The 12,687-nt window shown below is 35.9% G+C and overlaps 1 protein-coding gene and 1 pseudogene across 5 annotated transcripts; both read right to left on the bottom strand.

Moving 5' to 3' along the window:
• Positions 1 to 841: 841 nt before the first annotated feature.
• Positions 842 to 6,915, bottom strand: LOC18600889 (NF-X1-type zinc finger protein NFXL1 pseudogene; annotated as a pseudogene). Of its 2 annotated transcripts, XR_016025820.1 has the most exons (3): positions 6,714 to 6,915; positions 4,817 to 4,874; positions 842 to 4,542 (listed from the first exon to the last, which is right to left on the bottom strand). The product of XR_016025820.1 is annotated as an NF-X1-type zinc finger protein NFXL1 pseudogene, transcript variant X1 (transcript). The 2 variants fall into 2 exon arrangements; XR_016025821.1 differs by lacking the exon at positions 4,817 to 4,874.
• A 744-nt stretch (positions 6,916 to 7,659) lies between these two features.
• LOC18600890 (uncharacterized) lies at positions 7,660 to 10,393 on the bottom strand. Of its 3 annotated transcripts, none has more exons than XM_018118670.2 (5): positions 10,166 to 10,393; positions 9,835 to 9,883; positions 9,483 to 9,694; positions 9,078 to 9,255; positions 7,660 to 8,246 (listed from the first exon to the last, which is right to left on the bottom strand). In XM_018118670.2, exons 2-5 carry the CDS (start codon positions 9,866 to 9,868, stop codon positions 8,032 to 8,034), a joined length of 639 nt encoding a protein of 212 aa, XP_017974159.2. In that variant the 5' UTR covers positions 9,869 to 9,883; positions 10,166 to 10,393; the 3' UTR covers positions 7,660 to 8,031. The 3 variants fall into 3 exon arrangements, with proteins under 3 accessions (XP_017974159.2, XP_017974158.2, XP_007031677.1); XM_018118669.2 differs by having other exon boundaries at positions 9,835 to 9,930; positions 10,166 to 10,392; XM_007031615.3 differs by lacking the exon at positions 7,660 to 8,246 and adding an exon at positions 8,391 to 8,962 and having other exon boundaries at positions 9,835 to 9,930; positions 10,166 to 10,387.
• Positions 10,394 to 12,687: the final 2,294 nt, after the last annotated feature.

The raw sequence follows: 12,687 nt of genomic DNA on the forward strand, positions 1-12,687 counted from the left end.
CTCCCATTCGCCGGTTGACCACCCCATGGCAAGTGCTCCCTATGAGAGGGAAGCACCAAATCGGTGCTCCTTTCCTTGTGCAGCACTAGATCGGTGCTCCTTCCCTTGGGGACCATTGACTGGTGCTCCCTTCTCTTAAAGAGCCACCAGATCAGTGCTCCCTCCTTGGCTTAAATTTTTTTTTTGGTAAAAATATAAAAAATATAATTTATATAATAATAATTTTTAAAATTAATATAAAATAAAATTATCTTTTCAATATTATCACATCATCAAACTGAACGTATATGTTTAGTGAAAGATTTTAAGACAGATTGTCCATTTTCAAAATTGATGAACTTGTATAAAATTTCTTTTAAAACTTAAAGAAGTCTAGGTAGTTTACCCTATACCCTATATACTATGATCAGGATGAAACATAATTCACATAAAACACGAAATGTGCCTAAAATTCTCAAATGACAAGACAGAAGAAGGAAACCACAAAATTAAAATTATGCAAGTGCAATCAGATATATGAAATAAAGGAAAAAACCTGACAGAGATCATACATTTAACACACACCTTCCAAATAAAGCAGCACGTTGTGGTTGTTCCTACAATTAAACTCAGTAAGCGGACCACTCCATCTTCTATTAACTTTAACACAAACCTTCTATATGATTCTTCAGCTGTGGCTGTTTTTATAACAGAAGCTCAGGAAAGAGACCCCTCCATATCAAGTCAATGCTGCCATCCATTGAATGGATGCACAAGCAACAATACCAGAAGACAGGATGATAACTATTACCTAAAAGCTCTCTTTTGTAGGTACAAACTACCATTTTATCAAATCCAAAAAGACATAAAAAGCAACTTGTATTAAGCTTTCATTCTTCTATAGCGATAAAAGATTGTTCTCATGCAATAAAAAATTGGAAACAAGGTTGAACATGTAGCTACTTTCCAATGCAACAAAAATTCATCTACACAGCAAAAGAGGAAAGGCCTTGGTGTAAAAAATGAAAAAAAAAAAAAAAAAAGAGAAAAAATTTAGAAAGATCATACTCACACCCTTTTGATAATATTGGGTGTAAAGTAGACAAGTAAAAACCAAACCACAATATTTCCAACCATTTTTATCTTAAATGAAAATGGGCAACCCCATCACCCTGACCACAAGCTTATTGCTATTTTTCTCTTTTCTCTCTCTCATTCATAAGCCTTTTCCCAATCATCCACTACTTCCAAAGGCTCTGGTTCATTAAAATCCCCACCAGGTAGCCCAGCTGAATTTGACTTGGCAGTATTTGAATCTATACCTGAATTGGATAGAACTCCAGCAGGTTTTGAAAGATCTTCAGTTTGAACTGTTCTAGAAGATGAGCTTACACCTGTTTCAGAATCAAGAACACTCCAGCGGTTAATTGAAGCAGCAATTGGAGTTTCTTTCCCTTTCCAGACAGAGCCCAAATCAGAAGTGCCACCAAAAGATTCTTCATCACCCCAAGAATCTTCCCTCCAACCAAGCTCCTCCACTACAGCCTTCTTCCACGGATTCCCTTTTAAAGCTGAATTTTGCCCTGCTCCTCCCCATGCATTATTAGCAGTTGATGCTACTGATGCTCCAGCATTTTGAACAAAGATAACAACCCCATAATAAACTGAGCCATGATCCAACCTCCTCATTGCAGTTGCAGCTCGAGCAGGATCACTAAATACAGCCAATGCATTCTTGTCATTCAACCAAACAAGTTCACACTCCCCACCAAACCTCAATACCAATGCACTTATATCTGCTTCTCGGGGCAAATCTAGGAAAGAAACAACAAGCCTCGGATCCATGTCTACCAGAGGATCAAAAACTGGTGGATGTAGTGCCCCAATACTGGTTGCCCCCTTAACCCCAAGGATACGAGGTGGTGGTTTGGATTTGGGAGTAACATGAACCACAACAAAACGCTTGGGCTCCCAACCAGCAGCACTAACAGAAAGCTTCCATCTTTCTGCTATTATCCTGACCGCGTCTCTCTTATCCTTCAGCATTGGACAGAAAACATGAACCTTCAGACCTGTTGCTGTTCCTCTGTTCTTGCCAAGTACCAAGAATTTGCATCTCTCTTCTATAGCTAGAACCCACTTTGCATCACGCCTATATAGGTCAGAAAGTAACTCAGATGTAACTGAATTCTCACCAAAATGAAGGGCATCCAAATTGGGGGGAGTAATGTTGAATGCATCTTCAAGAACCCGTTTACGCTCCAACTTAGCACATTCATCATCACACATAAGCTTCCTTTGTCCTAGAGGAATCTTCTTGCCAGTTGAATCCACTGGTTGAAGGGCTACTGGCAATTTTTGGATAATAGAAGCTTCATAAACTGTATCAGCATTGAAACTGCTAGTAAAGCCCCCAGCATCGCAAGGAACAGTGGCAGTTATCCGACTACAAGAACACGCGATAGTGACTCGAAAATCACACCTAACATCAGGACATGGAGCAGAGGGATGACAAGGTGCAGTACATGTGTGCCTGCAGTCTCTCCGAGGGGCACCACATGTCTGCCCACAAGAAATCCTGATACCTGGTTCAGATCCAGAAGAGATATCACATGGCGCTGGGTGACAAGTTCTCCCACAGGCATGCAATCCACACTGCCGGGTCTTGCCGCAGAGCTTGTTGCATCTAATATCTTTTGATCCACAAGGAATGTTCCGAAGAACAACATGTCCTCCAATGCACTTCTTTGCCACAGGCACGGAACAAGGTGGACAATCACCAAAGTGGCAGCTGTGAGAAGATGAATGACCACAAGCTTGTGGAACTGAGCATGGGAGTTGACATGAAGGAGGAGGTGTACCACAAGGCAATGGAGGAGGAATTGAAGTTCTTCCACAAGCACATGTCAAATCAGTGAAAATTGTTTCAAAGCATGGAGGGCAGTGGCCACTATGACAAAGAGATTCACAAGAATGCTGCCCACACCTTAGCTTTTTCCCACATGCCATTTGGCAAAAGTGTGGATCCCAATCACCAGAGGGAAGATTATTCGAGTTTGAAAGAAGACAGCATCGCTCACTACATCGGTGTCTACCACAATTCTTCTTACGCCCGCAAGGCTTGTCACATGTAAATCTCTCATTCTCAAGTGTTGTTTTGTAGCATTCCACCCTCCGAGAAGTTGCTCCACATTGGCATTTTTGAGTGACAACAACTGAACAAGATGGACAATCCCCAGAATGACATACTTGGTCACATTGGTGCACTTCACAGGGAAGGAACTTTTCACATACCTCTGAACAAGTTGGAATTGGGTCCAAACAACTTTGCCTTTGCTCTTGCAAGCTTGTTTTCCCACAGTAACAAGACTTAATCTTGTTTGGCATTAACTCACAATCCCCACAATGACCAGGATGACAAATCTCAGCACAGTTATGATTGCCACATCTAAGCTTATTTCCACAAGTTGAACTACACGAAAAAATACCATCTTCTGTTTTCACTTCTCCCTTCACAGCCATGTCTCCACATATGACAGCTTCAACTTTTTTCCTGCAGAAGCAGGGGGCATTAATCGGAACCTGGCATGGATCACAAGGTCCCACATGGCATATCAGCTCACACCGATGACGCCCACACTCAAGAAGCTTATCACAGCACTGTCCACAAGTAAGAACCGACTGTCTATCAAAGCATCTGGTTGTAATAACTTTCTTCCCACAAGGACACAACCGTGGTGGAGAAAACGCCTTACAAGGAGGGCATGGACCAGGGTGACACTGCAAAACACAAACATGAGGACAAAGCTCATCCTTCATCACCCCAGCACCAAGTCCCAGCACCTTCTCAAGTGGCTTCCCACAAGGCTCCCCACAAGAATGAGGTGTCAAGTACAAATCAGAAGGCGGGTCTGTCCTCTTCCCACAGAAGCAAATATATCGAATCTCCTTAGACGATATCAACTGCACAAATTGGCAACCCGGACAACGCCAATTAATTCCCTGATTCTTCTCCGCCACTAAATCAACAGAAGTGGGTGCCCTAGCCCACTTCTTAATACAATTAAGGTGAAAAATGGAGTAGCAACTCGAGCACGACCATATGGGGGCAGACCTCCGTACTGTATCATAACAAATCATACACTCAACCGTACTCCTGATAAGCTTGTCTTGAATTTCTTGCACAAGCTGTGGCAAATTTGGATCAATCTCCTTTACCACCACATGATTCTCACTCCTTTCCTTTTCCTTATCTCTCCTATGATTTGTGGACCGACCAATTTGTCTATTCCTATTATCATTTCGAGTTGAGGTGTGGTTAACAATTGGAGTTGAATTAGAGGCGCCTGGTGAACTGCTTACTACAGTGGTGGTTGTAGATGAAGATCCTCTAGGAACCCATTCTTGACGAGTGCTTTGGGAAGGGTTTCTTGGTCTATTTCGACCTTGAAAGCTCATGGTTTCAGAGTTTGACATCAACAAACTTTGTCAATCCGATTGAATTGTTTTTGATAAATGAGAAGATCCAAACACTAGCTTTAGCTTTGATTCCTCCTCCTAAAACTGCAATACCACCAATCAAATAACATTTATCAGAAATCATAGCAATACGTTTGTTCCCAATAACAGAGACAAACAAGAATGAAGACTACAAATTGATTTTCAATTAACAGAGATACATTGGTGACTTAATTAAAAAATCTAAAAAACAGAGAGCCCAAATCCATGAATTATGAAAAGAAAGCGGTAGAGAAGAGTAGGGGTGTGCAAATGATTGATTCTATGCTAAAATTCCAAAAGCAAAAAAAACCGAAAAGAAAGCAGTAAGGATACGTACAAGATAGTTTAAAGCAGTATAAAACTGCCTTTCAGCCAATGCCTGTATGCAAAATTTACTGCATAAAAGTAAAAAACAGAATTAGCTGAAGTTTTATTGACTTCTTCACAAGAAAAATAAATAAATAAAAACCAGAGTTTTTGAGTGAAAAAACAACACAATCATCCACTTAAGACAAATGTAATTCTATTTGATCAAAAAAGAAGTAGGACAACAAGACACAAATCACATAAGAAGCACTGGCAGTCCTATTTAAGAAATTATCTCGCAGAAAAGAGATGAAATAAGTATACAACCAACATTCAAATTATCATCTTTTCCTTATGTTTTCTCACCTATCTTGTTTTATTTCTTTCTTCTCTTTTGCCTACTTTCTTTTCAACTATTAGTCATTGTCAGTCCCTAAGGAGCAGAATATTCCAAATAACAACCAGAGTTCTACAGAACAAACTCAGTCTTTTCAATCCACGTCACTAAGTACAATAATACTACTATAAGTCATGGGCACCCAGCTCAAAAAGTGGAATTCACTCTTAGGTACAGTTTGAAGACAATCAGTCTGTCTATGCCTTCTAAGAAGTAAAAATTCTTTTCACAAACGAAGAACAAGTTCATAATCTCAGCAGATAAATAGTAAATCTAGTAACTTGCGTAAACCTATTACTTCTTTTCTAACATATAAATTCTTTCAATTTGCATTGTCACTGTCTACCTTTAAAAAGCTAGAGGATTATAACAGCAATTTGCATAAGTGACTCTTCTGGAACAAATTCAACAGCTTTAGTAGCACACTACATACCAAATTTGATAAATTCTAGAACTTTAGTCATAAATCTACAATGAATGGTGGCACATGCATGTATATGAACTTTTGATATCTTGACGTTGATTACATGTCCAGGCAGAAAAAACCCCGGCTTATGGTTGTGAATTAGCCCATCCTTGTTATACATGTAGCACAGTTCCTTCCAATTATCACCTAGTTTACCAAACTACCTAGGAGGTTAAGTAAAACCGAAGGGTGAAAAGTACGTGCATTCACGGGAATAACAGAGTGAGGATATAGAAAGTTTAACTTTCAATATCCAACATTTCAACAAAAACTAGACTTGGAAGCGATAGCTAAAATTAACTCAACATGCAGGCAGCAGAAGGGTCAAAATCATAAAATCAATCACAAGGATCTTCTTTCAATACGCAGAATGTCAGCTTGCAAATCCAAAAACAAAACAGTAGATTTATACTTGGCAATAAAACAGATTAACAGAAAGAAAGTAAAGAAGAAAACATGAAGCAGTAGATTTATACTTGTTTTTGATCCATTTGCTTATGTTCTTAACAATGAATTTATACTCTTTTTTTGTTGTAAATTCAAGTTGAGGTTTGACAAAGGTTAGACATTAAATTGGTTTAGATTAGATCCATGGCAGCACAATTTTGAAAGCTTTGAAATTATGCACATAAGTAAATATGAAAAGTTTGGCTTAGAACCACCATTAATTCCATATTGAAACAAATAGAGTAAGAGCAATGATCGTGAAATTACATCATTGCTAACAAATTTCGGGAAAATGTTTCCATCCCAATACCAGAAGAAATTAAAAGGAACTGATAATTAAGATAATAGTCTTCAGATAACAATTAATGAAAGGGAAAAATTGTGCAGTGGTTCCTTTTTTGTTTGTTCTCCTAATCCATCACCTCTAGATTGATAAACTCCTAGAAATTTAGTGACGCTTGATTCCTTGAAAGGCTTAATTTGACATTATAATCGGTTGAAGAACTATGATTCGAACATTTGTGAGAGAGAAACTCAAAAAACCAAATCCAAAGAGAGAGTGAATGACAACAAAACACAGAGAGAAAGAGATAGAGAGAGAATCTGGGTCTTTCTTACCTCAATTCGTGGCTGTCGGATGAATAAAATGAAGGATGGGCGGCTGGGCGGGGAGCGGCGATTGTGCTTGAGCCGGTGGGCCGCCGGAAAGGGGGAAAGCAAAGGGGAATAGGGATTTAGGGTAAACTTGTTCGTTCTGGTCGGGAGTCGGGACAGTTTGTCTCCAGGGTGATATCTTTGGACGCGTTGAATCCTTTTATAACATAAAAGACACCTCACAATTTCTGAAAATGACGTAAATACTTAAATAGTCCCAATCTCTCTTGTAAATTTCACTTCTCATTTTTCCAAATTCGACATTAATCCTTCCAAATTGAATTTTACATTTTAACCCCTAAGGTGCCTCTTTATAGAAAACTATAAATATTATGTAAATCTAAAAATCATTTAATTTAATATAAAATAATTTTATTTTTTTATATTAATAAAATTTAAAGGTTAACTAATATAAATGTATTGTAGCATCATCTCCAGCACAGAAACCAGTTAGCAACTGAAAATTTTTAAAATTTATTTGTAATTATTGTAGTTTTAAAAGCAATCACAATTTGAGATTTTCACTATCCAAAATTTTAAAAATTTATTTGTAATTATTATAGTCTTAAAAACAATCACAATTTGAGATTTTCACTATCCAAATATGTAAAAATATGTTCATTAAATTCTAATCCAATACATCTCATTACTCCATAAAAAATTACACAATGTGATAAATCTAATTTTTATATAATAATTTATAAAAATTGTATCTATGTACTTTACAAAATATATCGATATTACAAATTTTCTATTATTTATGTTGATATATGAACATTATTCATACCGATATGATACTTAACTGAACTGACTTTGACAAATTCTTGCCATTGTGATATTGAATTTGATGTCATGGCATTATCCCCCCACCACCCCATCATCCCAACCTTTTTCTTGTTTTTCATCTCTGTTCTTTTTCCCTGCCCATCCCAACAAACCCCACCCATGACTCCGACCTAACCAATCACCTCACTCATGCCAGCCCGCACGACTTAACCGTCAAGGATCTTATAACTCAAATCTCATCTCTCTCAACTTGGGAGAAGAGCAACCATGGTGCACCTCCCAAAGTTGACTGCTGGCATGACAGCTATAACAGCCCTCTCCACCCCAACCCTAAACTCAAATTTTGGAAATTTTGAAGAAAAAATTGGTAATGTGTGAAGTCAATACCTGTTACTTACCTTGAATGAATTCCTCCTTTGGCTGACTGGGGCATAAATTAGTTCAATTGTTGTAAATTTAGGTTTCCCTCTGTTCTGGGAAAGTTTTGTTCTGTGATTTAATACAGATTTAACCAGAAAAAAAAAAAAAAAAACAACTGCCGCTGAAACAGTTGTGACTGTGATGCCCCATTAAGCCTGATATTTTCCACATCCATGCAATTTTGTGGCCACAACACGCTGCTAAGCACATGAATGCCATTCACACAGAAATTGTGGTGGGATTGTTGAAACCAGGAATCGTGACTGCTACCCCACGTCATGGAAAGGGAGACTGGAGCCAATAATACAGTAACAAGAAAACCACAATAAAAAATGGCTAGAAAACGAGTATCTACAACACATCATTATAGCAGCTCCTCGCTCACTACAGATCATAACAAACCAAAAAGAAAAAACAAACAACAATAAAACAAAGTAACCACAAACTGCAATATGGCGCTCTAATTCTTTTGATTCAAAAAGAAAGATATAAATCCAATCCACATACCCTTTTGTACAAGCCTTTCAGTGAACGCAACGCAACCAAGAATAAAGTAATTTGCTATTTCAACTTTTGTTCTCAGCCTATAAATAGCAAAGCAACCATAACTATCGAAAAGGAACCAAATACAACATCCGAAAGTGAGAGAAAGATGAATTAGCACCACAACAGAATGAAGCTCATGTATGTCCAACACAACAAACAATGCTAGGCACCTATGAAATAACTTACAACCTATAATTACTCCAACCCTTCTTCTTACAAACAACTGTACCACCTATCTTGTCTGAATGACTACAATGGTCAAGCAATTTTCAGTGCAACCTATAATAAATATCAGTAATAGGAAAATGAAACTGGGTCACTTGTGTCATAGCGGCGTGACCTAAGGCGACCAATGCTATCCAATGTTGCCCCAAAAACCCTTCGACCGTATTCATAATTCGTACCACTAAAATGTGATCCATACTCATTAGAGTGGTGAGATACACCAGGGAGAGGCGGCACTGGATGAAAATCAAGCTTTTTAGCAATCATAAAACTTAATGGGCCAATCAAGTGACACTTTCTGACAAAAAGCAAGAAGATAATAGTGGAAACAAAGAAGAGAAGACATCTCACCTTGGGAGTAATGTGAAGGATTATCTGGAATCCTACAAGGGGTTGATAACCTCATTGGCTGCTGAGAGATTTCCATGTGGTTAAGTGCTCCAGAGTAATGCCTCGACTTGTGGGATGAATTGGATGCAGCCATGGCTGCATTCGGAGGATTCTGCGAAGCCTTGTCTTGCCCAGAAATCTGTTAAGGAATTCAGTCAATATTACATGCCTATACAAGCCCAGAACTAAAAGATTATGACTCTATGGTAAAGGTATATCATTCCATTTATCCAGCTGCCAATTTGTATAACCAAATTTGACATGTAATTATACAAAACAAGGCTAGCAGAGCCAAAATTCTATTTAGAAATTCTATTCAGAATTCAGTCAATAATAGATGATAAACAGCCATTCTTATAGACTCACAGCAAATTTCAAGGTTCGATTGTAGAGAGTAACAAGGCCAGAAAAAAGCCTCACAGCATACTCAGCAACCTCCTCGGTTTCGTATTCAGCAAAGGCAAAACCTTTAGGCTTATCAGTTTCCTTGTCTCGAGGAATGTACAAATCCACTACTCTCCCTGCTTGAATAAGAATATCGTACAGAACTCTGTCGCTAACCCTCTCATCCAAATTACCTTCGCTCCCAAAAATAAAATAACAATAATAAGAAAATTTTCATATTTTAAATAAATCCCAATTCGAACTTTGAAAAGATCCAATTCTTTTGATAAATAAATAGCATATAAAATTGATCTTAAAAAGCCAAAGAACTGACCTATGTAGACGCTGCAGCCAGAATTCCCCGCCATTGTTGTTGGAAAACCCTAATCGGAAAAGCAACGACCTGCGATGAGATATCCTTTCTTTCTCTCTGAAAAGTATAAATAGAGAAATACCAGAGCCACTTTGAGTGAAAAAGGAAAGCAATGTTGAATTGTATTAGGACTCACAGTTCCTATATTATAATGGATTTGACCAATACCCATTATGCTGACATGTTTGGTTTGGCTAGAATTCTTTATTTCAATGAAAAACCAAAACCAAAGAGAGAGTGAATGACAACAAAACACAGAGAGAAAGAGAGAGAGAATCTGAGTCTTTCTTACCTCAATTAGTGGCTGTCGGATGAATAAAATGAAGGATAGGCGGCTGGCCGGGGAGCGGCAATTGTGGGCGAGCCGGTGAGCTGCCGGAAAGGGGGAGAGCAAAGGGTATTAGGGATTTAGGGTAAAGTTGTTCGTTCTGGTCGGGAGTCGGGACCGTTTTTGTCTCCAGGATGATCACAAAGATCCAAACCTGAGAGCTTAAGGTTAATGAAATAATGTAAAAAATATGATATAATAATAATAATAATAACAATAATAATAATAATAATTTAGACTTTTTTATAATAATATGAGCCAATAGCTGTGGCACTCTAGATTTTATATAATAATTAATCATTTTCATTTTTTCTTTTAGACTTTTCTTTAAAAAAAAAATTGCTTCTTTATTTTTCTCACTACTTTTTATGAATTGCACATGGGAATAATTTAACATGTAAATATAATTTTTTATAATAAATTTTAAATTTTTAGTAAATTAATCAATCAATAAATAATAATATAAATTTAGTCAACAATTAAATTTTCATACAATTTCTTTGTAATAGTGGACTAGAACATGAAGAGATAGTTTTGCTGCACATGTGTTGCACATAGATAATTTAGTACGTGCCAATTATAATAATGAAAATAATAAATTATAAATTTTGATTTGATTAATCTCCTATTAGTTTACATTTAAAAGTATAGGAACATGAAAAATATATCCAAGTAAAAAAAAAATGTATTTCATGAAAAACAATACAATTAAGGTTCCGTTTGTTTTTCTGAAAAATACTGATTTTTATTTGAAAAGTTAATTTTTTTGTTGTATGAATGATTTTGTGAAAAATATTTTTTTATTATTCAGTTATTTTTGGAAAATTTACATTCTTATCGAAATCGTAAATTGGCATAACTTTAAAAATATTTTCATTGAAATATTCTATTAGTTTATTATTAATAGCAATATTTGTTATTAAAGTATTATTTTAATAGTAATATTTATTATAAAAATATTGAAAAATAATTATTATAAATAATAAATAGTAATACTTATTATTAAAACTTAAAAATATTTATATTATTAAAATCATAAAAATTATCTATTATAGATAGTAAAAATAGTAATATAATAATATTATTTATTATAAAAATATTTTTCTAATTTGTTAATATAAAACTTTTCAAATTAAAATTAATTTAAATAATTATTTTATTAATATAATAATATTTCAAGTAGACTCGTGTCGTGTACCACCAAAAAATATGCCCAATGCCTGCAAAATTTATCACGCGCTGACTAATTCTGCCATGGATTTCACCAAAAAAAGACCTTTTCTAATACCCCAAAGTTCTGCCATTAAGCTGTCTGTTGCATCGATGTTAGCCACAAATCCACTAATCCATTCCCCTTCACTATTGCGTGTGAGTCCACCTGTAGAGGCACGTTTTGAGCTCGACTTAACAGCCCCATCCTTGAGAATGAAACAACCCATCTCAGGTGGTTGCCATTTAACCCATCGCACCCCTCAAGTACTGAGCCTTTTGTTGTGGAAAGCATTACTGGCTTCCTTGGCCAGCTTTTTTGCTCCACTCGAAACTCGACTTGGAGAGTCTATTACTGGCTGGAAGATGTTCTTATTTCGATTCTTCCAAGTGAACCATAAGGTGAAGGAAAATTGAATACACAACAGCATATTATCAACCCAAGCATTCTTACTAGCACAATTGAGTATTAACCATTCGTACCTAACACAGGCCAACAGCTCCAAACTTGTAGTGCAAAGTGGCAATCCCTGAAAAGATGAAGAGTTGACTCATTACCACCCATACAGCGCGAATAGGAGGCTCGGTTAATCATTCGTTGCTTCATTCTATTTTCATTAGTATTAAGTTTGTCTTTGAGTAGCAGCCACGTAAAGAAACAGACCCTTTCGGTACATGCTAATTTTCAAATTCAGCTATGTTTAGACTTAGTCAAAATAAGCCTAACACATTAAGTCGGTTTATTTTTTTATTGAAAATGAAGTGAGTTGGATTTAAAAATTCAGGTTTATTAATAGGTTAGTCTATTTGATCAATAGGTTGTCTTGGGTTCGGACAGACCAGGCCTACGAGCCAAAAAATATATAAATAAATAATTTTAGTTAATTTAATAATATTATATATTTAGTTATATATAATTAATAATTTAATTATCAATGATATTGTTTATTTTATATATTCAATGTCTTTAATGTTTACTTGTTAAATTAATAATTTTAGTTAAAATTGAAACTCATTATTTCTTTTTTTTTTATAACAATGAATATTAGATGATAAATTGATAATAATTCAAACTTTTAGACATTATTACTATTCAAATAAGATTCAAATGTTCTATTTGAGAATGAGAATTGAAGAGTACATAAATAAATCTTGAAGTTTCTATTTATTTAGTTATATATTTATATTTATGGTATTATAGTTTTTGTTAAAGATTGAAATTTTATTTATATTTGATGTAATTTATTTGTTTGTAACATGTTTTTATTATTCAATTT

This window comes from Theobroma cacao, chromosome 4 (assembly GCF_053813885.1).
Source record: "Theobroma cacao isolate CCN51 chromosome 4, ASM5381388v1, whole genome shotgun sequence".
Lineage (NCBI taxonomy): Eukaryota > Viridiplantae > Streptophyta > Magnoliopsida > Malvales > Malvaceae > Theobroma > Theobroma cacao.

Coding starts and splice junctions, on each gene's coding strand:
- LOC18600890 (XM_018118670.2), bottom strand. CDS start 9,868: ATGGCGGGGAATTCTGGCTGCAGCGTCTACATAG. Junction 9,256..9,482: donor ATCGAACCTTGAAATTTGCT/GTGAGTCTATAA, acceptor ATTCCTTAACAG/ATTTCTGGGCAAGACAAGGC. Junction 8,247..9,077: donor TCCTTCACATTACTCCCAAG/GTGAGATGTCTT, acceptor TATTGGCTCCAG/TCTCCCTTTCCATGACGTGG.